The sequence below is a fragment of the Epinephelus lanceolatus genome, chromosome 12 (assembly GCF_041903045.1).
Source record: "Epinephelus lanceolatus isolate andai-2023 chromosome 12, ASM4190304v1, whole genome shotgun sequence".
Lineage (NCBI taxonomy): Eukaryota > Metazoa > Chordata > Actinopteri > Perciformes > Serranidae > Epinephelus > Epinephelus lanceolatus.
The window spans coordinates 30,589,004-30,616,750 of NC_135745.1; the positions used below are offsets into that span (position 1 = coordinate 30,589,004).

Consider the following 27,747-nt stretch of genomic DNA (forward strand, 5'->3'; position numbering starts at 1 on the left):
CAATGGTAAAACAGAAGTGTATTTTGATGGATGACAATGCATGTAACAGGCAGAACTTGACACAGTGTCCAAGAACGTCATCAACCAACACACCCGGGGTACCTTTGGACGTCGTATGTGGACGTGGAAAGTCCATGACCAAATGTTAATATGTGGCGAGGTCAGAGTGAGAATGTGTTGATTGGTATTGGGGGTTGGGGGCAATGCACATTTTCTAAATATTGAGGGAGAAATGTCCCCTGTATTCCTCCAAAATCTACGCCTATACCTTTGAGAAAACACTCGGGGCAGGAGCCCCACAAGCCACTCCTCCGATCCATCTGATGTGTACCCACACATACATGCACATGTTGAGGAATACAGTACACACACACACACACACTGCACACACTGTCATGTCTTCATGGGGAAACTACAGCGCATGTTGTTTGCACTTGATTTACTTTTTAATTTGTCTTCTCATTTCTTTTCTCTCTGTGTGAGTGTATGCAGACAGAGTGTGTGTTAGTGCAGATAGCCTGCGAAGATCCCAACGGGCTCTTTCGGTTGAAGCCATATTGATCCTTGTCTGTTTTATTCCAGTGTATTTTTAGCAGCAAAGCCTGCGCAGATAAACAAAATGCCAGCCTCGCTACAGCAATCAAGATTTCATATCATTATGTTTGCGTGTGTTAAAATGTCAGTGTGATGTGGGGGGGCTGAGGTGTGAGGCTTTAAATATGAGCCTCACTTTTATGGTCTGTCATGTGCACAATAAAAATAATAATACCCTATGGGCCGCTCATATACTGACATATGTCTGTGTGTAATTTAATGTGACAGTGCAACGAAGAGTCTTCATGTTCAGGGAGCAGAAATACTGTATGAGATGTCACACAGGATGTGGCAGCGTTCAGGACTATACTTTCTTTCTGAGACACTATGGTGCCATCTAGTGGCCTAATAATGCAAATAACATTTTACAAATAGAGACTTCATTCTTGTCAGCTGGTTTGTGAAGCTGGTTATTTTGGAAAAATTATCATGAATCCACTTCTTCTTTTTTTTTTTTTTACACAATATAATCTTTATTTTCTTTTACACAGTGATCAGCTACAAACACTGTTGCCTACAAACAGGCAGGTTAACTTCAGCAGACTAATAACACAGTAACATGTTACAGCAGTGCTTATCGACACAGTCAGGAAGTCTAGTATCACCATGTGTGGAAGAGAAGGGATGTAGCAGATTTATTTTCCTGCTAAACTGTATACTAATCTGAGGTTATTTCAGTTTAGTTCAGTTTGTCTCATTTGGTCAATTCTGTTTAATCCACCATCAATAAAGACGTTTTTCTCACACAGCCAACATGCTTACGGCTGGTTCAGACTTTCAGGGCCGATACAACAAATGGAAGTTACACCTTTTGACAATCTGACAAATAGGCAGGACAGAAAAACCTTCCAGTCACACATTAATATGCATGCAAACACATGCACACACAGAGACATGAGGGCACGGACAGACTTACATGCATGTGCTTCAGCACACACACAGTTTATCTACAATTTACAAAACATGATTTTTTTTTTTCTTTGATCTCTTGGAGCTTGACTCTGGAAAAAAGTGTAAATGCATGGCTGCTATATTGGTTTAACTCTGCTTCAAATATTTGGTATTTACTCTTCAATAAAAGACTCATGTTTATATATTTTTGATTTTTTTTATATATTACATGTGACCAAAATATCAAAAACAGTTATGAAAATGAGTTTGTCAATAAGGCATTTTAAACACAACCATTCATCGTCAGATCAAAGTTTCTTAAATGGACCATCACACACCGCTGGTCAACTAGAACACTGCGTAAACACACAGCTGACACAACATTTACTGTGTTTGAGAAACAATAACTGATGACAAAATAACAAAACATGTACGATTTCAAAAGACCTCAGCCTCATGTACATCGATAAAGTGCTAGAAATAAAATTATGTACAGCTTTGACATGCCCCTAGTGAAAAATAAACTCTGAAGTAGTTAGTCAAAAAGAGAAATCAATAACACATATGTCCATATTGCATAGCCAGAGCTGGCACGGTGTAGCGCAGCGTGACTCATCAACACTAAAAACCTCCACAGCAGGCAGCGGGGCCGCAGCTACACCACCCAGATCTCTCACAGTGCCACTCAGCTGATTGTACCGTGTGACATAACTTTATTTCTCTGCGTGATGTCAGTCAGATTGTCCTGGAAAATGGTTATTTATTTTAATTTCTGTTGCATAATATTTTAAAAGTTTCATGTTTGAATATATGTGAGTGTATGCATGATTGTTTTGTTGTATACTTGAATGCTTCCAAGTTCATTCCTTCAGTCTCTGCTGGCAAAGCAAGCTCCCACATGCAGCTCGGGCGACCGGCATTAATTCTCATAGTGTCCTGGTGGCTTTGTTATTAAACCCTCACAGCTTCTGTATATGGAGACAGCCTCAGGCTCCACCCATCACTGCTGTCTCTGCTGTGAGTTACTGAGAGAGCAGAGACACAAATGAAGAGAGGATAAGTAGGAGAAACGCAAACAGGAGAACAGCAAAAAATGTGTATGTACTCATCTCTGTTGTGTGAATTAATGATAAGTACTGAATGAACTGCACACTCACTGTCTCACTCTCCCCATCTGAGCCCCTTCTGGACTCTGAGCTGTAGTGCAGAGGAGAGTACATCCAGCCCCGATCCTCCTGAGTCTGCTGTTATCAAACACAGCCAGCAGAGGGCAGCACAGGAAGACAGGAGAGGAGAGGAGACAAATGAGAGGGGAGGCAGTGTAAGACATATAGATAAAGACATCCTGTAGACACTGAATGGTTTAAAGCTGGCAGGTGCACTTCTGCATGTTGGGGACACCAAGATAAATTTTCTAACTGCACAGTTTGCTCACGGTCATTCTAAGATTGCTCATTACTGATAAGAGGATGGTATGCTGAGGAAAATCTCCTGGGTCTCAGTTAGACAAGATGATACAATCTATATACTGTAAGGCAAGTGCGACTTCACTTTAAAGACCCCAAAATCATATTTTCTCAATCAGCTTTCTTCTGCCAAAGTCAGAATTGTTTTGGTTATCTCACATCATAATTGTCATTATATTTTTGGTTTGCCTTCTCTCATAGATTTCAAGTGGGCTGGACAAAACCGAAAATAGGTGATACCACACACATTGTGCACTTATGCTGCAATCCATTGCAAATCAGAAGTCAGTGATTGTGACACGATTTCTGATTAATTACATCTAAGTGCATCTTCTCAGGAAAATGTGGATGCCCGCAGCAAACTGAAGTTCATATGTCAAGTGTCTGAGCTTCACAAGCATCTATAGGAGACCCTACATCAATTGCCACAACCCCATTCGCAGAGAGAAACTGCGTATAAAATAAATTGACTGTCTTGCTTGTCATTACTCAATAAAATAATGTACAACAGCTCAAAATTTTGTAAACGGGTGCCGAGTTTAGCAGTGAAAACCACTACAGCCACATTATTTTGTGACGACTCAGACGTAGATGTTCGTAAAGACGTCTACCAAGCACAAATAAACTAAATGGAAATGGCAGCTAGCAGCGTGTTACGGCACGTTTCACAAAACAAACGCTGCATAAAGTAAATTAAATGATGAAAATGTAATTCTGCTTGACTCCCTCTATGCTCCAACACACTGCTATAACGTCAGGTGAGTTTATGTCGGCAGACTCAGGCTTGATCGATCTTGCTCGAGTTTCCGACTCGACTCAAAATTCCAACTTTTGCTGCGCCGTAAAAATATTCAACAAAATATCATACATAAGCTGTCTCCAGCAGAACAAGCTTAAATTTCATTTTCTGTCCCTCGGTTAAATATTTTGTTTATTATTTTGCGTTGGTTCACTGTTTATACAGTGTGTGTGATCATCTGTGGGCAACAAATGTCATGAGGGGGCACCTTTTGTTTTGTTGTTGTCTCTTTTTTTTAATGTCTCTCAGGAGACATGTTGTGTTGTCATGTGAGACGTGCTTACTCCAAGCAAACTGTTAAAAAAAATATACGCAGTACCAGGGAGAATTAAGTTGCCAAACAGAAGACCGAGTCCTGTTGTCATAAGAGCGCAACACTTAAATGACTGTTTCGCGCACTTTTCTGCGTCAACAGTTTTCTGAGTTCTGAGAGCCATGAATTGCAGCAAAATCACTTTACAATCATTCAAATCAAAATCTGATGTCAGTTTGTGGTTGATTTTTTCTGGTCACCATATGGTCAAGCCACATCCACACAGTCCCAGTGAAGCAGGTATGTTTTTGACAGTAAGACTCTTCAGAAATTATTTGTAAGACTGTTTTTTTACCCCCCAAATTTAACAACATTGCTGCTCATTTAGTAATGAATAATTAATGCTGTACAGAAATATCTGAAACCATCTCTTCAGGGGCTTTAAAATGTAAAAAGTGCAGCTTTAATAAACAGGTGATTTTCAACGTCACAAGGACAGATTCCCTTCTAGCCAATCACTGACAACACTAATCAGCCTGTCAGCTCCTCTGTGCAACCCGAGCGCTTTAGGGCAGAAGCTTGAGAGGTCACCAAAAGCACAAAGCCAACACAAGCTAAAGCTGACACAAGCTAACCACAGTTAGGTAACCGAAGAGCCAGGATCTTCAAACATTTAAACTACTGTTACATAAAGATGCATGCTCCATTTAAATGCACATGATGGCCCTTCAGAAGCAGTAGTTATTAATATGCAATGTCTTCTTTTTGCAGACTTAAACACTGAATAAGTCATGTGAAATGCACTGCGGCTTTAGTTTTAAGTACTTCTGAAGATCCATAAGCAGCTGTGTGTTTGCCACAGCCCCAACCAGCAATGCCATGGTACGTGGAGCGAATGACTCTAGCTACTTTGGTGGTGACTTACATTGTAACTTGAGCTAGAGTTTAGCTTACGGCGGCCAAGAACTGGAGAATACACCCAATATCTGCCGTCTGCGTACTGATGGATGGATGGACACACACACAGAGATGAACACACAAATGCATATGACGTGTGCAAAAGGAAACAAAGGGAATGAATGAATTAATACACAATGAAAGTAAAGGATGAGAGAAGCAGTTATGAAAGAGAAGAGAAATTAAAGATGGTGGAAAAAGGAGAATGAATGCTCTGATGTTAAAAACACATTAAAACAAAGAGAGAGAATATGAAGAGATGTGCATAACATGGACCGGACACAGGACTGTGCGGTAAAGACAACCCCAGTGTTTTGCAGGTACATTCAAAAGCATGACCAGTGGCAGCCTCGTGCTTTGGGAAAAAAGCATTTTGGACAGCGAAAGCAACCCCATAGTACGTGCACACTGCAATACACACACACACACACACACACACACACACCCTCCCCCTCACCATCATAACTCTATCACGCTGTCCTGACTGGGCCACTGCAAAAGACCCGGTAGATCAAAGAAAAACAGGAGAAGAGAAATTATCTCTACTCTCTGGAAGAGGACTGTCAACAAACCAAGGAGAGCTTTCTCCAGTGTGCTGACTAGGTTATAAAAGTGTGTACTGACGCAGTAGATCCAGTTAAAATCATTTTCCATTGTAAAGAGCCTCTTAAGAATAGGTAAGAATTTTACGTCTCATTTTGTCTGTTCACTAGGCTCAACTTTCAGCTCATTTTGTTTCATTTTCCACTTTGAAACTGTCTGATTATCTCATTTTTAACATCCTTGCCACAAATAAAAGACACAAGACATGATGATGGGGACTTACAAAGTAGATGTCAGACACCTGCACCTCCCCGTCCAATGAGTTATGGCTGCTGGACACAGACAGCTGATTACACGATGGACGCTGCGCCTGCCGAGGAACCTGAGGGCTCGAGGGGTGGGAGGAGGGCGGGGTCGTGGGGAGATGGTGAGTGGAGCTCTGGGTGGAGTAGTTAGAAGATGAGGGGCAGATGGGAGTAAATGCTGAGCCGGGCGGGAGGGTGGAGGTGAGATGTGTTGAACGCGCGGCTGAAGGAGAGACTGGAGAGGAGAGAGTGGAAGACTGAGCAGCAGCAGCAGCGGGAGAGGTGAGTGGTTTGGTGGACGGACGGATGGATGAAGTAAGTGTGGAGGATGACTGGGCAGCTGATTGAGCTGCAGAGGAGGGAGGAACAAAGGAAGGAGGAAGAGTGGAGGAGGAATATGCAGAGGATGGACTAATATGGGTGGGTGAGGCGATGGCACGGGGCGGGCGTACAGGTGACAGATGGCTGGGAGAGGTCATCTCTGTCATCTGTGTGAGCTCCGTGCTTTTTGGGATTTTACTGCATGAAGACAAAGAACACTGTTAATATACTGTTACACAGGTAGCTGTAGACATTGTACTAGTATTATATAGCTGTATATACGTGTACCTGAGCTCCACCTCCACTGTAATGGTGTCCTGTTTCTCCCCATGAACCTCCACCACCTCCCTCTGCGCCCTGAAAGCACACAGTGGTACATGGTGTGATATAAGTGAGGAAGGACAGCACACACACGCAGCACATTGTTTTCACTGAATATCATCATTAAAGATACATCATTGCATATTCATGTAATTATTCCCACCTGGCCACGCTCGGGGAGAGCATTTGCCTCCTGTAGCGTGGGTGCTCTGGTGTATCGAAGGGGGTGGTGGGTAAGGAGTTGTTGGAGGAGAGCGTGGTGGCGATAGAAGCGGTGGTAGCATCTTCAAAGGAGGGAGGAGTGCAGGGTGGCTCTCTCCCTGAGATACATCATTAACAAAGAGGTGTAAAAATAGACATGAAATAGATGCAAGAGATGAAAACATACTACAAAAACAGAATTTAATTACTTAAAAAAAGATTACATAAATAATATATAAAGACTGGAATGTGTGTTTGTACCACAGTGTTCTTCAAGCCTTTCATTCAAGCAAAATGCCATCTGATTGTCACTGTGTTATTAACTGGAGGCTGGAACTGTTGTCTTTATGAAGCTGTGGGATGCTATTTTTTTTAAGATACCACAAAGATATTGTTAACTTGTGAACCTAGACAAACTAAGGCATCCACTGGTACCAACCATGTCATACTAGCTTGTTGGGAAAGGGAACGAATAATGCTCCAAAGTTAGGCTGAATTTCTGCAAGGGAAAAACTGGCGATTTCCAAAGGGTCCCTTGAGCTCTCACCTCAAGATATCTTTGAAAATAGTTATCATGGAAATTTTTGTCCTTGTTTTGTTTTATGGTAAAAGGTAGGGATGTCCCGATACGATATTCGGATTGGTATCGGCCGCCGATATTAGCAAAAAACGTGCATCGGCATCGGATCGGACTGCATGGAAAAATGCCGATCCAAGAACTCCGATCCAGTTTTTCATAGAGTCCGATCCAGGTTTTCCGGCCAGCCCAGCGCGCCGCAATTCAAGCAGTCCATTCCAGTGATCCGCTCCAGCTCTTACTATCAATCCACCAGGCCAGCATGCAGACACACAGGAAACAGCAGCACCAGGCTGGCACTGACACTACTAAAATACTTGAGAAGGAAACGCTGCATTGTTTGTTAAATGTCAACAATGTCTTGTGGTGTTAATCTATTTTTTTATTTGTTAGGGGGCCAAAGCACAAGTGTGTAGAGTCTTGCTGCTATTTTATTTTCAATGTTAGACATTTTAAAGATTTCTTGTGTTGATTTATTTTCTATTTATTAAGGGGCCAAAGCAGCCAAAGCAAACCAGCTATATTTATTATTTAATGTTAATGTTCAAGTTCAAAGTTTCTTTATTTAACCCTGTTAACAATAAACAGGTCAGTTTCTCATACCAACTGTTGTGGATCATTCTAACTAACCCGATAAAGTAGTTGTTCTTGTTAGAGTAATATCGCTTGATCAAACCTTTTCTAACATGACTGACAACAAAATAAGTGAATATGTATAATACGCGCTTGGATCGGATCCGTATCGGCCAAAACTCAAGGCTGTAATATCGGTATCAGATCAGAAGTGAAAAAGCTGGATCGGAACATCCCTAGTAAAAGGCGCAATCACTGCACTAGTGATCAGAGACCTTTACATTAAGTTGTGGACATTCAAAAGGTTCAGATTGCTTGCATGACTTGACCTCATATGGTCACATTCTGCACTTGTGATTTTTATATAGGCAGTAAATACTCCAACACCTAACATCTTCTAAGTATCTCTGAATATCTGGTCTTGGTTTGCTGCAGTTTTACTTTTACTTTGATTCTGTTGCTGCTGTGCTGCTGCTGCACCTCTATTTCTCCACAGGGATCAATAAAGGCTCACTTCATTTCATTTAAAGAGAAATGGAGCTCTCGGCTGCAGACAATTGAAGCTAATAGCGTGCCAAGTTCAGAGAGGCACAGTGTAACAAGGGAAAACCAGCGCTCACCGGTTCACTCTTTATTTTCTACTTTTTTATTGCAGCAGCATCAGTATGTTGCCCAGGCGTTTCCTCACTAGTTCTGATGAGGGCAGTCCAACATGACCATGTAATCTCATACCACTGGGTTTAGGTGTATTAACATCCCATTTTCACTTGTAATGAGAAGCAACAACATTTAATGAGCCCTGTGTGTAACATGTTAACAGTGTATGTCATTGTGGACTATTTGAGTATACAAGAAGTGAACTACCATTGTCCTCCAGCATGGGGAAGCTGCGAGCTCCTCGTAGGTTCTCCAGGTTGTCCAGGTTTTCCTGCCTCTCATCAGTCAGTGAGGGACGCTGCCCACCTGAATCCGTCCCAGCACTGGACTTGGACATGGAGAGAGCCCCTCGCCCTCTCTTAGACGGTGACGAACGCAATGCTGTGAAAGCAGGTGATAGTTTACATGTACTCTTAGTACAGTTGTCATCAAACGTAACAGGAGTGAATGGCTCATCTGTAAACTCACAGCTGCTCTTCTTGAAGACGGTGGTGCTACAGAATTTGAAGAACCTCTCGGCATAGAAACCAGGTCTGTGGACGGACACTGTGTCCTGTGGGACAGTGAAAGGAAACAGAGTCAGGGCAATTTTAAAGGGACAGTTCACCCCAATATAAAACATACGTATTTTTCCTCTGACATCTAGTGCCTTTCACCAGTCGAGATTGTTTTGGTGTGAGCTGACGAGTGTTGGAGATATCGTACATAGAGACGTCTACTTTCTCTCAAATATAATGGAACTAGATGGCACTCAGTTTGTGGTGCTCGAAGTCCAAAAAAATAAAATAAATAAGAAATACATTTGAAAAACTCAACAGCAGAGTCTCTTTCTAGAAATCATGACCTGGTTACTCAAGATAATCCACAGACTTTTTGATGAGTAGTCATATAGGAAGTGTTTTTCTTCTACTGAACTACACCCGCAACTGTATCACCACGCAAAAGGAAGTGTGCATGTACTGCTAACTCACCTAGCACCACTGAGTTAGCTAACGTTACAGCTCAGCAGAGGGGGAAAGCATTGATGATTACACCTTATGTTGTCAGAGTCTCTTGTCCATGAGTAGATGCACACTTCCTTCTGCCTTGTGATACAATTAGTGGGGTTAATTCGGTAGAGAGAAAAGCTTTCTGGGGGGGCACGGCTCGGCTGCTGACCCCCTGCTTCTCTCTCCACTTGTTTTAATAAGATGTTCTCTCATTTACTGGTTATATAACTTACTGCTCCTACCTAACCCTAACCATTTGTCTGTCTGTCTGTCTGTCCACAACAAGGTCTGTGGATTACCTTGAGCGACCCGGGTCATGATTTCTGGAAAGAGACATTGCTACTGAGTTTTTCAAATGTATTTTTTTGGTGCTTTGAGCACCAAAAGCTGAGTGCCATCTTCTTTTATTATACTGGAGAGAAGGCAGACATCTCTACAGCTGATATCTCCAACACTCGGCAACTCACATCAAAACAATCTAGATTGATAAAAAGCAAGAGAAAAAATATGTATTTTTGATTTTGTTGTGGACTATCCCTTTAATGATGTTGCACCTTTCATATATAAAACCAGTGAAGGTGTCTAACCCGTTAAACAAAAGACCAACATAGTGACAAGCCAAGAATACATTTTTGTGAGGGTTGTTTTGCCTGGAAACAGATGATCGCATTATATTACATAAGAGTTATGTGAAAGCTACTCACCCCATCATGGATGAGGGACTTCCAAGAGTGCTCCAGTTTCTTGATCATCCTGTCAGACAAGACAATTGAATTATTTATTTCCGCTCATTCTGTGACCTGCTTTGGTTACCTGGCAACTCTGAATCAGAGGCTATAGTCCCACTTACATTGTTGATGTGCATTTCAGGATCTCTTTTCAAAGACTGGATTTTACTCTGGACAAAACACACATTTCTTACGTTCACACTTGTCCTGACAGTAACATTTACTCCTCCATTAGTATTTCATTAAAAACAGTACGACAAGCCTGGGATTGCTTTTTCTCAGTGATCTCTCTCCATCTTTAATATTCCCTGCAGACACATAATGCCTGGATTACTGTCAGTCTGAGCTTAATCAATTCCTGACTTTGAAGCCAGAGAAAAATCCTTGTCATTTAATGTGTCCTGAAGTGTATGATGAAAGGCAGACTGAAGTGACAAGTGTAACCTTACACCGCACATCAGACTAAGACGGCAGTAGAGGTTTAGGGTGAAATGTAGAGCACTTCAAACACCAGTATATCATTATTAAATCAACTTTGGATAATTACCATAAAAATATAATTGACCAGGCATTAGCGGTTTGTGCGTCACTTTAAACTTCTCATAAATCCTGATGCTTAGTGAGGTAAGGAGGATATTACAACTTGGAAGACATCTGAAAGCTCGGTTTCTGCTCGGAGAACAGAAGCATTATTTAAAATTTTGATTTCTAAAGCAACCGAGTAAATTTCCTAGGAAATCTGGTCCAGCAGCACATCATTTAAATACAATTCTTAGGCTGAGCCAACTGATTGCAGCTGTTTTTTTGTAATTGTGAATGTTGATATTAAGTGTATCATTAAAGGTCCCATATATGACATTCAGAGCATTAATATAGCAAGAAACAAGTATTTGCTACTGTGTGTACAGATGTAGGGGAGTAATGGTGTCCTGAGCAGGGAATAAGGTCACACACCCTCTGTGTGTGTTGTAATCTGAGCTTCTCTCTTCTTAGTTGTGGTGGATGGTCTGGCTGCCCATGTATGTTAGTGCATTGGAGTCTCTAAGTGTGTATCCCACTAGCTAGCTGATCACTGCAGCTTTGCACTGCACTCATACAGCTGTTACAGGTAGATAACGTTATGAAAGTGCCGTGCCCACCCTGCAGTTCCACCTTAGTTTAACACCATTAGCTCTGTCAGCACTGTTGTCGTTGTTAGCACTGTTCACGCTGTTAGCACCATTCGCTGCTAACAGTGCAGCCACCTCCATGTTGAGAGCCTTGTGCAGAAAATGAATCATAGATACGCTCTGAATGTCATATACAAATTGAGCAAGGCGTTAGTTCAGGCAGGACACAATGTTGAGCTGAGCTCACATCCCAGCTACATCAGCTGATCTCAAACAGCCTAATCAACTGATGGAGCAGCTGATTGATGGAAGGGAGTCAGCTGATAGATCACATGATTCCTTTCTATGCAACCAATTGGTGGATCTCATTCAGGGCGCCCTATTTAAACTGCTCTGGCCTGCCTACTGTTGCTGCTTCCTCTGCAAGCTGCTTTGCAACCTGCCTCCACCTCAGCTCCTCCTTTTCATGATGTGTCTGACTTATCAATGTCATTTCTGTTTGTCCTTGTTTGCACGTGGAAGGGCAGAGAGGTGTGCTCTCTCTGCCTTAGGCTTTCCATGTAGGCGCATGGAAGGGGAGAGGGGTGTGTGCTATCTGGCTTAAAGCTTTCACATGGGTGTGGAAGGGCAGAGTGGTGTGCTCTCTCTGCCTCAGGCCTTCCTCGTGTGCACGTGGAAGGGCAGAGAGGTGCACTCTCTCCACCTTAGGCTTTCTACATAGGCCTAGGAAAGGCAGAGAGGCCCCCAACAGAGCCATACTGTCAATTATAATACTGCAAATGGACATAAAGTTGTCTTTGACTAATGTTTTCCTGACTGAGCTCCTTTAAAGTTAAAGGCATACTATGCAGGATTGTCAGTTACTGTTTGTAAACACGCTCGCCAGCAAAAGTGAAAGTAAAAGCCAACTCCAGATTCACTCTTGTTTAGTGTTTCGCCTCGCTATACTTGTTTTTTTCTGTGCTGCGTCGCTTGGATGCCTCTGGCACCTGGTCCCTACCACCTGAGCACTGTCAGGGTACACGCCAAGAAACGTCTCAAACACAGAAAAAAAAAAAGAAAATATGAATATACAGGCAGAGGGTGGAGTTTCTGCGGAAAAATACACTGTGACAAACTTCTAGTGGTTCATAAGGGATCATTGAGAGGGATTACTTCTGTATGAGTCCATACATTGTTTTATAGGGAAATCCTGCACAGTATACCTTTACTGTATTACTTAACTGATAGTAAATATCACCTTTAACTTCTGAATTCATCTGTCGCCTACCTGTAGGACTGCAGGATGTCGATGATCCCAATGAACAGCAGGAGGCGCTCTCCTTTACTACCCACAGCTGGAATACCACCCATACTGGAGACAGATAGGAGAGTATTACCATCATTTGTAAATGTGACGAGAAGACAAGGGCAAACATAATAAAAAAGTGACTTACGTGTCATCATGGTCCAGTGTGTCCCTGCATGTGGAGCCTCCCTGTATAGACTCCATTGCAGTGGAGTACAAGGATCTCTGAGCTGCGCGCTTCTTTTCATCCCCACCTCCTCCTGCAGGTGAGCCCTGAGACTGATGCTCTCGCTGTGCTTGGGTCTTGTTGTGGATCCCCAGCAGCAAACTGTAGTCCATGATCTTAAAACTTTCCAGAACCTGACGTGAAACACATACATAATATTTTGAAATGATATATTATAATATTCTCCAAGCTTCTGGGGAAATTTACATTTTTTTATGTATGGTTGATTCCACAGCCTGCGGCATGGCATAAATTAAAACATGCATTAAAAATACATAAGCCACTTTCTCTCCCTTCTCTTCCTCTATTCCTCAAATACTGAGCAAACAGTTAAATACTTAATGTAGGGTTGGCTGTGCTGCTTTTTAAAATGAAATAAAATGCCCAGTTAATCTAATTTTACACAATATTGTTCATCCGTCCTTCCCTCTTCTCTTTCTCACCAGACAGTCTCTCTGCAGAGTTTTGACCAGAGCGCTGTACGTGTCCTGGTCCAGCGTGAGGCCTTCAGGGATGTCACTCAGAAAGTCCAGGTCTTTAAAGGTGGGTTTGGACTTCTCTCTTTCCTTCTTCGACGCTCGCCTCTTGTATGTGGAGCCCTTCAGATCAAACTTGAGGTGCATGCGTACAGAGCGTGGTAAAATATTGTTCATCACAATAAGTCTGATGTTCTTGCCCCCGCACTGGACGCAGTAGAGGCCAAAAAACTTTGGCAGCAAAGTTCGGGGGTTCTGGTTCAAGTTCTGGAGAGAAAGGGTTCATGCAGCAGAGAAAGGGAAAGACACAGTGTGAATTGAAGTAATATGGTACATTCTTTGCTAATAAGGCATGTAGTTTCATGTGTTTCTGCCCCATGCACCTGTTAGACAGCGTGACCAATCCATAGGTGTCTCTACTGTTTGCATGCTTAACCTGTTAGGGAGTACTTAGCCTGGGTCTCAGTCAGGGACAAGCCCTCAGTTCAGATCTATTACAAAGTCACCTACTGGCGTCACCGCTGATCGGGGCCAACACCAGGCAGGATAAAGAGGATTAAGATGACTAGAAGTTTCAGGAGCTGTGTTGCTCTCAAGCATGCACTCACATCCAAATCTCTGAACAGATTCACCATTACAAAACCTATTGCAAGGTTTCAAGTTTCCAACTCCTCTCAGATTTTCCTCCCCAAGATAATTATAAAGTTTCAGTATGTCTATTGTTTCATAAACAAATCTGTCTATGCTGCACACTGAATTGCACACACAAACAGTATGCAATATCCTAATAACATATCATTGATAATAACAATGACTACATACAATTTGAAAATGGCTATTTAATCAACCCGGTCTCACTTCCAACTCGTCAAATGCCAACATTTGGTTAGTGGCCCTCAGTGTCAGACAGCGACGCAGTATGAGACACACTGGGCGGCAGCATTCTTGACATTTCGGGGAACTACTGTAGAAGAAAGAGCAGGAAAATCTGCATACAATGGGAGTTATTTTTATAACAACGTAGTGTGCTAGTATGTGTAGCGTGCTATGCTAATGACATGAAGTATTATTACGCTAGTAACAAATGTACTTATTTTAAGCAAAACCACTTTGTTTTTTTTTCTAAACCTAACCTTTTGTTACCTAAGGAAGTAAACCTAAAAACAAAATGGGAAAACTTACATTCTAAGTTTATTTTGAAAAACTGTATTCATTTAATGTGCAGAAACTGTACATTTCCTGTGATAATGAAAGTTTACTTTGAAAAGAGACAGTGCAAGTAAAGAGTGTGAATTGACATGTCGTCCCTGAACATCCAAAACCGACATGATGTGCAGGGCCGCTATGCCAAGCTTCAGTATTCGGTGAACTGGGAGTGAGAACGTGTCGATTGAATTGATTCTGACAAGGGAGAAGCTCAGCTTGACTTACCATGTAGTATCCAGGAAGAAGTTTCTGTAGAAACTCCGCCTCTTTGTGCTGAACAGTTTTGATGATGAACTCGTCATCGCGGGTGACGTAGAATATGGACCCACTAGCTCCTGGATTCGTCAACTCGATCAGTGGCTCGTTACATAGAGAATACTACACAGGGCACAGACACAGAGGAACAAATAAAGATACAATCCTCAAGTCTGACAATCAGATCCACAGTCTCTGATAAGACCACTTTAAAATACAAAGAAACCCTCTGTCCATCTGGTCCAAAGATTTTTCAAACGGACATTATATGTGAGATGTTTGTTTCACCACAGTTTGTAATTTCATCCTAACTTTAACACTTCATGTGCACTGCAGGGCTCCACAGCTCTGTTCATCCAACACAGCTTCCAAACAGCCAACCAGAAGACTAATACATCCACCCACTCACATGGCATCGCTCACCAGCAGCAAAGAGGGAACTTTGTGTTGAAGTGCACGTGTGCAAAAAGGCATTATGGGTGTGGGTGAGAAGAATTACACATCTAGAGGAGTGTAAGCTAAGTGTCAGCTGTTAACACCTTAGTGCAGTATTAGTATCTACAGTGAAGTTACTCCCTTTACAGATGCCTCCTGTTTTTATGGTGCCTGCTGTCTTGTATTGTTTGTCTGTATTTTCTTTGTGTTCTCAATGTACATATTTATGGCTGAGTTTGTGTTTTGTACTGTCTGTTGTATATTTGCTGGTAAGTTTTATGTATTTCAAAGGCCCATCTGGGGACCAGCAAATTAGCTGTGATGTGTGGCATCAGTTTATGCTACATACTTGACCCTGTACAAAAATAAACATTAAATAAGTATTTTACTCCTGGAAAGATGGTCTTTCCACTAAACTGGGTTTGTTTACGCATTAAACATATGCAAAGACTTTTCAAACTGGTGCTACGTGACCAGAGAATACAGATGTGGCAGGTGAAACGAAGGCTGTGATGTTGGTTTAGGCTGGTGGTGTAAGACAGGTGCACATCTCACCCTATGCTGGTGTGTTGGGAAGACTGGGACAGTAAAATGCAGAAAAAATGACCTGCTTCACTGCTGTGTGTCGGTAGGAAATTAGATGGACGTACCAGAGCATCATTAGCTGCTTTTGCTGTGGGACCGTTTACGTTGTTTGGTTTGGTCTTTTTCTTTGACTAGTCCACGATGGCACACGAGCCGGTAACAGGCACAAAGATGTGGGTGTTGCCTTTGGGGTGGACTAGTATTCTTTCTTTGATTTTTGTTTGTTTCGGTTTTTTATCTGCCTGCTTCCCCCACTAATTACCGACTCACTCGGGTCAAACCCAGTCAGACAATCAGGGCAGGCTTCAGGTGTGCTGTGGTCACTTTGCAAACTTTGGAAATGTGTTAGCACTTTGAGTGCGAGACGCATTCTTTGCTGTGTGACACTGGAACTTAAACTCTGCCTTGTAAGTGATAGCTGGGGGGCCAATCCTGAGAAGGGTGAGGTGGGAGAATATAGATTGTATGTCAAACTTATCACCTCATTTCCTGTCATTTCTTATGCTACCTGTAGTGGGTGTAACAAAGACTAAAAGGGCAGCGGTATTTGCTTTTACTCAAGAGGTAAAAAACCTACAACTACCAAAATGCACTGCACCACAACAGACCAATAAACGCTCCTGCTGGTGGATGACATAATGTGAGTTTCCTGTCTGGAAACAATATGGTGGCCGGCTGTGAACAAATGATCTTGTATTAAAGTTGAACAGTGAGCTAAAATATGTTTTTGAAAACATTTAAGGTGAGAAACGGGTGACGCAGGAACACAATCTTGATTCATATTTCATCAGCACTGCCTAGATTTACCATTTGATCACAGTTTACACAGTGCAGGAAACAGTATGGTGCCCACTTCCTGTTCATAAACTCTTGTAATACAGCTAAACAGTGCACTAAAATGTGTTTCTAAAGGCATTTTAGTTGGGAAATAGGCAATGTAGTAACATAATTTTAGTTTAGATTTGATCAGCATTGCCTACTTATACTGGTGGCTCTCTGTCTCAATCTGCCTCTACACTCTTGTTGTCCTTGTTAGGAATTACGATCTGTAGTTTGAACAACAGCCTTCAGGTGCTGGTAAGATGGAGGGAAGTTTACCACAGTTTATTTACACACACTACCCACATTGTAAGGATACAAAGCTGGTTAAAAATTGGCAACGTGTCCCTTTAAATCAATGAATACATTGTGGAAATAATATTTTTTTATCCACTTCTTGCTGGTGCTGAATACCAAAATGGGGCAAACCATATTAAACTGCATATGTAGCAGCTCAATGTTTTCCAGGGACGTGGGGCCATTAAGACTTTGTAAATAATTAAATCAGTTTTAATGAAGTTGGTTAGAATCTGGAGACTTAAGTTGGAAAGTAAGAGGAAGTGCTCCGAGTTAATTTGTCCAACAAAGTAATTTAATTTCCCGAGGCTTAGTCAACACAATGCAATTATACTGGTGCTCCACCCCTCCGCCACCAACACAAACACATGCAGACACAAACTACTCTCTGTCTGCTGCCACTACTCAGAGTTTAAAAAAGACAGCTTTAGTCCGCTAATCTTCCTCTGGCACAGGTAGAACGTGAGCTTAAACGTGTTGCTGAGATCACAGCATGTCTGTGTGTGTGTATATACTGTATGCATGCACCCTCACCATGTGCAAGTTTTCTGTTCACTGTAGACACAGATTTCTTTTTATGTGTGTTGCTGTTAAATATTAATCCTCAGAGCGGTGGAGGTCTGATGGAGCAGGGGGCATGTTGTCTTTGATAACTCCACTTATCAATTGAACGCTTTCACAGGAGACTTCACATATAAATCTATATTTAGTCAGCTATTAATGCTGTTTTCATTATGGCTTTGCTACTTTCAATAATGAATTACCCAGTGTTTTTCACTCCAATATACATCACAAATGTAATATAACAGTATTTAAGTATGTAATGTTCAATATAAAATATTTAAATATTAGTAGAGCTTTCTTTTTGTGGTGATGGAAAGGGGATTGTAATTGTTGGAAATATATAATAGTTGCCTCAGTGTGGCTCTACTCCAACGATATAATTAATATCATGGACTGGCAGGTGCTGACAAGTTCAGTTATATGAGCATTAGACAGGCGTTCTGCAGCAAATTCATCATGTGTAAATGTTCACTTCACCTGTGAATGCAACACCAGTCATCAGATAAAATAAATATCTCACCAGGTAGTCATCTGGTCGGATCCCAAACAGCTCTCGGAAGTAGCGGAAGGCCACAGGGGCGTAGGTTTTAAACCGAAAGTCTGGGAAGTGGTGGGCCGGAGTGAGGTTACTGCCTTCACTGTACGGAGCAGGAAGGGACCAACAGGAAGAGTCAAAGATGAACAAAGATTATGTGAGATATTAACCACAGACATGCACACAAACACACCTCCGCATGTACAAACGCACCTTGGGAAAAAGATGCTCTCCACCACATAGAAGTCCTGCATCAGCACATCTCTCTCAGGCTTGGAGCTGAGGTTGCCAACAGTGTATCCAATACCCAGCTGGATGGCCCCTTGCAAGGCAGAGGAGGTGGTCTGGAGGCAGAGAAAAGAGAAGAGAACAACAGAGTGAGGTGTGGGTGGAACATGGTTGATGAGATCGTGACGCCAATCAAACCTACAAACAAGACATACTGATGCAGTCGCAGCAGCGAAACAGGCTGCACTGTCATCTCTACAGGCAGTCGTGTCTCATGTCACTCTGTGTTTTTATTAAGTTGTTATTTTGTCATTTTTGTTTTACCTCCCATGCCATTGTATGGGTCATGTAATGGCCTCTGATTGGTTCCTGCTACCATATAGGTGGGGCCATAACTGTGTTGTATGTTTTGAAAGCCCTGACAAAGACCTGCAGTGGTCGAAATAAGTTGGCTCTTTTGACGATTTAACCACTACAATAAAGGCTTTTTAATATTTCCTTCCTCATGTCATACATTTTGGAGTGTCTGGATTTCCCTCCAGTTGAGCCACAGGTTGTTATTCTAAGTATTTGACAACATTATGTAAAGGACCCCATAGAGAAAGAAACATTTTTCTTAACCAAATTTCGTTCAAAGAGAGGTCTCGCTCTGAAATGTTGCAGACTTTTCTACATTGTCGAAATCAGCAAAATATTCAGCCATAACATTTTTTTTTTTTTTTAGATAATACTAAGATAGACTTTCTGTGCTCCAACACAACACACTCCTCTCAGCACTCACTTAAGTTTACACTGCTTTTTTTCTGCAACACGTCACATCTCGCGAGATTTCAGAACGAGACTTCTTGGTCACAATAACAAACAGACCAGTTAAAGGTACGGAAAAACTTTTAATTTCAGTGTAGGGTCCTTTCTGTCATGTTGTCAAACACTTCTAATAACAATCTGAACCTGTCAGGGCCTGGTTTAACTCTGAAGTCGCCGAAATCTGGTGCTTGGGCAGTGACTTGCAGCGTCAGACACAGACAAAAAAAAAGCTGTCCTTTAATGTCGGCACGATATGCCGTCGGGTGCCGTTATAGTTTAACGATAGCAGATTCTAAAGCCAAGCCCTGTTCTTTTTTCCTAAACCCAACCATGTGCTTTTGTTGTTAAAGGAAAAAAAATGTCAATTTGCATCGTTGTACTGATGTAGTGTTTTTATTTTGAAAGAGACTGTATGTAAACGTTAAATTTCCTGTGAAAACAGAAGTGTATTTTGAAAGAAGACAATGCATTAACAGGCAGAACTTGACACGGTGTCCCAGAACGTCAACAACCAACGCACCCAGGGTACCTTTCACATCGTATCTGGACGTGGAAAGTCCATGACCAAATGTCGATATGTGACGAGGTCGGAGTGAGAATGTGTTGGTCAGAGGCAAAAACAAGCACTTAAAGTGGAGGCTAATCGATGGTGCACAGATGCACGTAAGGATTACATTGCAGCCTGTTTTACTGATGCAGCTACAGTGGTGTCCCTTAGCAGTGAACCACTTTCAAAAATCGTCTCCGTTAGCTACTTTGACACAAAAACATGGTAAAACAGGATCCAGGCTGATAAATACCAAAGTTTCCCTTTACGGCAAAAGATGAAGAGGAGAAGCCTACCTTCTTGTATGTCGTCTGTCCAGAGGCATCGATCCTCCTGTGGCCAATCTTTTTCTCATGGGTTGCTCCAAATGGGGACGGCATCTGCCACAAGGAGAGACAAGGTAAATGTATGTGTGATTTTGGTACTACATAGTATATTGACTCATCAGAGGTGACATGGAATTTAACATGCAGCAAACCAGTGCAGATGAAAGAAGGGTAAGAGAAGAAGAAACCAACAGGGACAGGTGAGACAGACAGGTGTATAGTGTGAAGTGGCCTCTCACCTCTGTTATCTGAGCCTTCCTGGCTGAATCTGTGGACAGAGACAGAGAAGGTGCAGGAGAGTTAGGCTGAGAAATGTCCACATCGTTACATTATTTAGCATGATTTAGCAATTAATGATTTAACAGGGAATGCAAACTTTGGCATCAGACTAACACAAGGTTTGGTGATCGTAGCCATCACAAGGACAACGTGACATTCAGCACACTCAGCTCTACCTTTTATCAGGGCATACATTGTCATTTTATTTATCAACGTTACATTTATAAACCAAGTTAGCCAATCTACCCTCCAGCGTCAAGACAAACATAGAAGCTGTAGACACATTCCCTATGATAGCAGCTTTCATACAGATATAACTTCATCAGCCTTGTTCTAAATAAATTGGTGGTCGACTTACCGGCAGAGGAGTTCAGTACCTACAAGTTACCAACTGCTTGGTAATCCAGAAAGACATGCAGCGAAATCCCTGGCTAAATCAAAACCTCACCATCCAGCAGTCAACCCACAGCAAAGCGCAGCCAGTGTTTACTATTCCTGGATCAGTGAGATTTGTCCCGAGAAGGTAAAAACTCTATTGGATTGACTTCCTCCCTAATCTGAGTGCTGTCATTGGCTAAGGTCTCCAGATCACGTCACCAGCCCATCACACATGAGGATTAAGAAGAATCTTTCCCAGTGACATGAAGGACGCGACCAGACAGTGTATGTTTGTGTCTGTTTACAAAAGAAGAAGACACAGCAGGAATGACAGATGAGAATGGTTAAAAAAAAAAAAAGAGTTCACAGCAGGTCACAGTGCTGCAGACTACATGGTTTACACCATCTTGCTAAATTTCAGGTCGTGTGAGGGTGAAGATTAGGGAAGTACAGCTGACAGAGCAGGGATAATGAATCTTTAAGCCATGTTAAAGTACAGCACTCGCTGCGGCAGAGTTTGTTAACACTGAGGCACAACAGAGCACAACAACAGTTTATAAACAACATAACGAGATGCCATTGGTGGGTCAGTTCATGCAAACAAAATCCATTGAAATTAATAAAAAATATGCAGCATATATGATTAAAAATCCTGACAACAGTAAGGTATGGTCTTCTGGAACCTTGTACACATGTGCCACTACTCTGGCTCTAACTGCTTTGCAATGGCAATGACAAGACTGAGAGTCTGCAGGTACACAAGTCATAACATAACATACAGCGAGTGCGAAGTCTGTTGAATGACGCACGATAAAGTGTCCAGATACTACAAGCGGCAACAACATTCAAGGGACGTATCAGACGGGCACAGAGTGAGCTGAAACAATGTCTTGCTGTTGCTCTGAAAATAGGTTGGAGGTGTGCAAAGCTTTGCCAAAGTAGAGCCAGGGTGAGTGTCTTAGCTTGTTCGCTGATGCATGGAAAAGGTTACAACAACCTGACGTTCGCTCACTCCCTGATTGTTAGAAGGAGGTCTAATACCTCAATCTGATGTTTGTTCGCTTGACAAGACGCAAACAAGCGAGCGGACATCATATTGTTTTGGTGTTCCTCAATGAAGGTGTCCTAACCTGCTCTGTATGTCAGTGAACAGGCTAAGCAATGTGTCGCTTGATTGTAAAACTGCTCACCCTGGCGTTACTTTGGCAAAGCTTCACACGCCTTCAAACTGTGGCTCAGGAGGTAGAGTGAGTTGTCCACTACTTGGAAGGTTAGCGGTACAATCCCTGGTTCCTCCAGTTCACATGTTACAGTATGCCTGGGGAAGATACTGAACCCCAAATTGTGTGAGTGTGTTGAATGGTTAAAATAACGAAACAGCAAGTGGCTTTCAGTGGTCGAACAACTATAAAGGTGCTATACAACTGCAAGTCCATTTACCTATTTTCAGAGCAACAGCAAGACTTGCTGAAGTCGCACTCCATCTACCAGAGTTCACTTGCTCGCTATGTCAGTCTGATGTTTGCTTGCTTCCTTGCTCGTTTGCATGCAGCGTAACAGTGGTGTATTACGTCAATCTGATGCTTGCTCGTTGGTGCAAATGAATGAGCGAACATCACATTGTGTCAGTGTTTCCCAATGAAGACGTCCTAACCCACTCCTTGTGTCAGCAAGCAGGGTTAGCGACGTGTTGCTTGGTTGAAAAACTACTCACCCTGGCTTTACTTTGGCAAAGCTTTGCACACATCAAACCTATTTTCAGAGCAACAGCAAACCTTGCTCACACTCGCTCTGGGCCAGATAGACTCCCTGAATGTTTTTGCCACTCAAAGGCCTACTACATCTGGATACCTTATCAAACTCCATCCACGAGAGTTCACTCACTCCCCATATGTTAGGAAGAGGCCCAGCAACGCTTTCAGCTACATGCTAACATCAGCATGCAGAAATGCTCGCAGTGACAATTACAATGCTAACATGCTACACTACAGTGTTTAGCATGTTCACCATTCTAGTGTAGCATGTTAGCATGCTAGCATAATTAGCACCAAAGGCTGATGGAAATGTAGAAATTAGTTTTGCAGGGCATTTGGTCATAAAACAAAAATACTGGACAAATCAAAATTTTGACCTTATGATGGTGCTAAATGAAAAGTTAAGGGGGACATGAATATATTTACCAAATTTCATTTAAGGGTGTATTGTCTAGGATTTAGTGGCATCTAGTGGTGAGGTTGTAGATTGCAACCCACTGAAACCTCTCCTGTGTGCCAAGCATGTAGAATAAACTGTTGTGGATGTTACGAAAATTTGAATGGCCCTGTCTGGAGACAGTATTTGTCCGCTCTGGGCTACTGTAGAAAAACATTGCTCTGGGGAAGAGGGCCCACTCTGTGTGTAGATATAAACAGCTCATTCTAATGTAATAAAAACAAAATGGTTCTTAGTTTCAGGTGATTAACCCTATGGGCCCGAACGACGCATAGTGCTTCCAAATTCACACCTGTTCTCTATTGATTTTCTCCACACCCGTGCGTCATAGCGAGAAGCCACGCATATCATGAAACAGCGGAATTGTAGCTTTCCAACAAGACCAAGCACTTGTCGGTAGTCCAATGTTTTCACAGCGGAAAAAAAAAAAAAAAAAGATAAAGTTACACTAAAATTATGTATAACAGAGCTTTTATACAGCTCTGCACACACATTACTCTTGGATGGATTACTCGCGAACGCAGCCTCGCACAGAAATGCAAAATAAAAACCTGACGAATTTCTTTGCAATCCATTATGTAGATCTTGTTATCAGTCACTTCATATAGTGAGGAATATCGTATCTTACCACGTCTTAGGCTTGCGTGTGTTTCTCCCTGTCTATCCACATTTGTAGTCCAGCTTTCAAGATGCAAATATCTCCATATTGTCCAGTTGACACTCCATCAAACTTTGTATGACAAGACCAGCCACTTCACCTTTGCGCACCCAGCCAACTGTAGCCTAATTATGCATGCATGACAGGGCCGTAGTCACCATATACATTGAGGGGGACACTTGCCCCCCCCCCCCCCCCCCAATGCACAAAATGTCCCCCCAATATATAACTGAAACTGAAAAACAAATATTATCTCATTGCACTTGGCTGACTATTTTCTATGATCTTAGATGTAAATATTGCATGTTTCTTTCAGATAAAACACATTTTTGACTTGTGAATGAGTCAGTGGAATTTCTTGCAATAATGAAAAAATAGTGGCAATCATGTCTGCCTGGCACAAACCGCATGTTTTAGACAGCTGTGAAGTGACACAATGTCCCAGCATCATGGTTCTTATATTGCCAGATTCCAGAGAGTCTCCCCTCTTCATATATGGCAGAATATGTCTTCTTCCAACTTGCTATGGTGAGATACATGTAAAAATGTACGAATTTAGGCACACGGATTTGTTTTTTTTCATTGATATAAAAATTAATATAAAATACAGGCACATAGAAGGACATGAAATGATGGCAAATCTGGTTAGCCCAGATTGTCCTGAAAAAAACAAGATATAGCATGTGTATGTGGCCTTTATAATGACTGTGATATGAGCTTAAAAGTAAAGGCAGTAAAAATACCCCAAAAACGCCTAGGGCCCATAGGGTTAAACTCTAATGAAAACAAATTAAACAAACTAAATCTGACACACTGGAGCTGTAAAACCACAAACGCAAAGCTCATTGTGGCGCTAGAGGAACAGTCAGGAGGATCACTAACATCATCACTATGAACGTCTGTGCTAAATTTAATTAGTTTCTGGTGTACTGAACAAACTTCACAATGGGGTTGACAAATTGGGATGGGCAAACTGTGTGAAAATAACACCATAGTAACAAATTAGGCCACAGCATGCAACTACCCGAACAAAAATAAATGAATCCTCATAGTTTCATTGATTTCCTTGTTTCCCTGTGGGCCCTGTCATGCGGTGACAGGACACATGCGGCTGGCCACACCTGTAACCCGCAGCTTATCGCCACATCAAAGCCTGTCAGGCAGAACAATGAGAAGGAGTATCCCGGGGCAGACGCGCACACACAGAGTCTCTGAGGGATTAGGGTCAGGCCAGAATAATGTGCCACTGAGCTGCCAGCAACAAACAGGACAAACACATTGTAGCATCACTATGAGACACAGGCTACCTCTACAACAGGTTGCTTTGAATGTGCTGGTGCTGAAAGACATTTACTAAACACTCATTTAGGTATTCTCATAATGAGACGTTTTGTTTTTATGTTAAGGGAAGTATGCCTTAAGGCCTGTGTGTGTGTGTGTGTGTCATAGCAAAGAGGATTAGATCTCTCCTTTATCAGCTGAGAAAGTGGTGGCCTGTTGCTGTACATTAATGTGACACTAAACACAGGAGATTTCTATGCCCCGAGGCTCTCTGCACACGAGCATAATCTGGTGGCTTTATTAATAATCATGTGTGCACAAACATCCGATGTAACCGCATGAGCGTGCACATCCAAAGACAACTTGTTGGACGTGCTAAACGGATGCTCACATATGCTCCACTTCAATAACATTTGCACATAAATATCATAAACCTGTCCCACATGTTGTGATGTATTCACAGCCACGGTATCCACAGCGATGCCTAAAATTGATACCCACAAGGGATTAGCGCGTGGTTTATAATTCCATGTCAGATTATGTAAAGCACTCTTCAGATTTAGCGAGGAAGAGGAAGCGAGAGATGGGAAGAATTATGAAGATAGAGGCTGAAAGAGGAGCCAAATGACATCATGATGCTGTATCAACAAATGACATCTGCATGTGTGTCCCAACATTCATCCAGCAGCAGCAGCTGGTCTTTATCAGGTCCAGTGGGAGTATGTGTGCGCATCCCTAGTGTGCACCTTGTGTTTGTGCCAGCCTGCAGTGACACTATGGGCCCTTGAATCTTGACACTGTTATCTAACCAAGCAATTTATTATTTATTCTCACAGCTTAGGTTCCTCTAACGACAAATTTCCTATCTGCTTTAGTGGCAAAATATTTTTTTCCTCTGTAGTGTGGTGTTTTAAGGCAGTGTAGCTACATCCAGATATGATTCAATGGTAAGATGCTTCCCACTTGTGTCCAACTTCCCATCATTGCACCTGCTGTTACCGGTGGTTTCAACAGGACCACCAAAATGATTTGACTCTGGAACAGACAACAAATGACTCTAAGGCTAAAATGAAAGACATACGAACCGGTGTCCCCCAGGTCAAGCTGCAGACAGGGGCCGGCGGCCGCTTCCTCACTCGTCCTCCTGTCATCCCCGGTTTCCGCAGTCCTCCTGTCCATCTCCCGGACGGTTCCTGACGACGACGCGCAGCCGTATCCTTCCTCAGTGAGACGCAGATGAGGCGGTGTGCTGCAGAAATCCTGTCATTTCACCCTCTACAATATCCACTGCTACAATCACACACATTTACATAGCTCCACTAATGTATATCTGTCGCGTTATAGAGGGAAAACGCAGCGACACGTTCAGAGCCAGCGGTGTTGATCATCTCTGCCGCGACTGTGCGTCATCATCCTCATACTCACGCTGATGCGCGTGCCGCCACAGCATCATCTTACTAAGCTGACAGGAGTGACCATCTGACCGGAGCATCATTACAGAGGTGTCATATGGACTGATGTTGGTTTTAAGTGATACAACTGGAGGGGAGAAGCTATTTTATACATTTTAATTGTACATTTAATAAGGCTGTGCGTTTAATGGGGGCAGTGATGTATGGAGTCACATTGACGCCTCAAAAAGAAACAAAACTTGCTCGAAACATTTCTCACTACCACAGTTATAAAATGAACTAAAAAAAATTGTTGAATTTTAATTGTTTTATCATGTCCAATATTTCCATCCATTTTTGTTTCTCCCACAGTGTAGCAGTTAGATAAAGTTAAAGGGTTATACAGGGTTCACACAGTTTTTTTTAAATATATTTTTTGGCTTTCGCCTTCATTTGATAGGACAGTTCAAGTGTGAAAAGGGGAGAGAGAGAAGGGATGCCATGCAGCAAAGGACCATGGGCTGGAATTGACCTTTCGCTAAGCCCCGCCCTTTTGTGATGGTCCCACAAGCTGTTGGAGTAAAGCAGAATTTATACTTCTCTCCTGAATCGACACTGCATCTATGTAGGCTCTATGTCGACGTGCACCTCCCCAGACATGTAACTACACGTCGACGGGATCTCCGGTCTATTTTTGTATACTAAAACCATTTCCCTCAGTGTAAACAAAGCTTCACAGATAAGAGACAATAAATCCTGAAGACAATAAAGCCTCCACAAAATAACATTTCAAGTCTTGTGTGTGATTTATCTCTCAGGTATTTATCCTGGCTTCATATGAGTAGAGGAAATCTCCCTTTGTCGCTAGGCTTATTTATACAATGTAAAATGCCATAGGCTTGTGCTAAAAACATTAGCATGTATTTGTGGGGAAAATGTGTGGGGGCAATCGAACACAATACTTGTGTTTATGTTTTTATTAGCTTAGAATGAGCCCTTCATACCTACATAGGCAGTAGGACCTCAGCCAACCATGTTTCTACAGTAGCCCAGGACAGACAAACCAAACGTAATCCCCATACTACCATACTTTATAGTATGCTGCAAAAAGATTTAGTATGTTCCAATACACAGTATGTCAACTTTAGTGTGCCAAAAACACCAGGATGTTCTACTACATTCAGTCTGATTTTGCAGTTTGCAAGCCAACATGCTTTTCTGGCTGTTCCTCTGCGCAGTGGACAATTCACCACGTTGACCTGAGCTGCAAACAGATGACAGAAGTCACAATGACCAACGACAGTGCATTTAAGTAACTGATGAGCAGTCAAATAGTAATGATAGCAATATTTTGTTTACAACAAAAGGGTATAAGTTTTAAATGACAATGACAGAAATGTATAACCTCTGTAATTTTACTATTGTGAATATGTTAGAATCTACAATGTATGCAGTTATCACTTATTGCAAAATACAAACAGCAGAGCTGTCTGGGTTGATCACCATCTCTGGCGAGCTTATGGTGCGTTCGTTTTGTACTCTGAGGTCGGAAATTCCCAGTTCCCAGTCGGAAGTTAAAACTCGAATGCACCCTGAGATGGGATTTCCAACTCGGAAACTCTGAGCAACCTCATCAACCCCGACTTATGAATTCAAGATGGATGCCGGTCA

General features: G+C 42.2%; 1 protein-coding gene across 5 annotated transcripts; it reads right to left on the reverse strand.

Moving 5' to 3' along the window:
- Positions 1 to 1,039: 1,039 nt before the first annotated feature.
- LOC117272483 (phosphatidylinositol 4-phosphate 5-kinase type-1 gamma-like) lies at positions 1,040 to 26,120 on the reverse strand. 5 transcript variants are annotated; one of them, XR_004502942.2, is made up of 18 exons: positions 25,771 to 26,120; positions 20,118 to 20,146; positions 19,849 to 19,932; positions 18,184 to 18,314; positions 17,956 to 18,073; positions 14,706 to 14,858; positions 13,242 to 13,541; positions 12,721 to 12,932; positions 12,555 to 12,638; positions 10,152 to 10,200; positions 8,927 to 9,011; positions 8,666 to 8,839; positions 6,614 to 6,770; positions 6,418 to 6,486; positions 5,787 to 6,327; positions 5,418 to 5,452; positions 2,643 to 2,729; positions 1,040 to 2,510 (listed from the first exon to the last, which is right to left on the reverse strand). XR_004502942.2 is itself a non-coding variant. In XM_033651433.2 (18 exons), exons 1-18 carry the CDS (start codon positions 25,862 to 25,864, stop codon positions 2,508 to 2,510), a joined length of 2,442 nt encoding a protein of 813 aa, XP_033507324.1. In that variant the 5' UTR covers positions 25,865 to 26,120; the 3' UTR covers positions 1,040 to 2,507. The 5 variants fall into 5 exon arrangements, 4 of the variants coding, with proteins under 4 accessions (XP_033507324.1, XP_033507323.1, XP_033507326.1 ...); XM_033651433.2 differs by lacking the exon at positions 5,418 to 5,452 and adding an exon at positions 4,929 to 5,003 and having other exon boundaries at positions 2,643 to 2,726; XM_033651432.2 differs by lacking the exon at positions 5,418 to 5,452 and adding an exon at positions 4,929 to 5,003.
- Positions 26,121 to 27,747: the final 1,627 nt, after the last annotated feature.

What these genes read in the sequence shown, in the direction of transcription:
- LOC117272483 (XM_033651432.2), bottom strand. Translation starts at nt 25,864, where the DNA reads ATGGACAGGAGGACTGCGGAAACCGGGGATGACAGGAGGACGAGTGAG. An exon ending in CGTCTTCAAGAAGAGCAGCT is followed by an intron (nt 8,840 to 8,926) that starts GTGAGTTTACAG and finishes CTGCTTTCACAG; the next exon opens with CATTGCGTTCGTCACCGTCT. An exon ending in CCCCATGCTGGAGGACAATG is followed by an intron (nt 6,771 to 8,665) that starts GTAGTTCACTTC and finishes GATGTATCTCAG; the next exon opens with GGAGAGAGCCACCCTGCACT.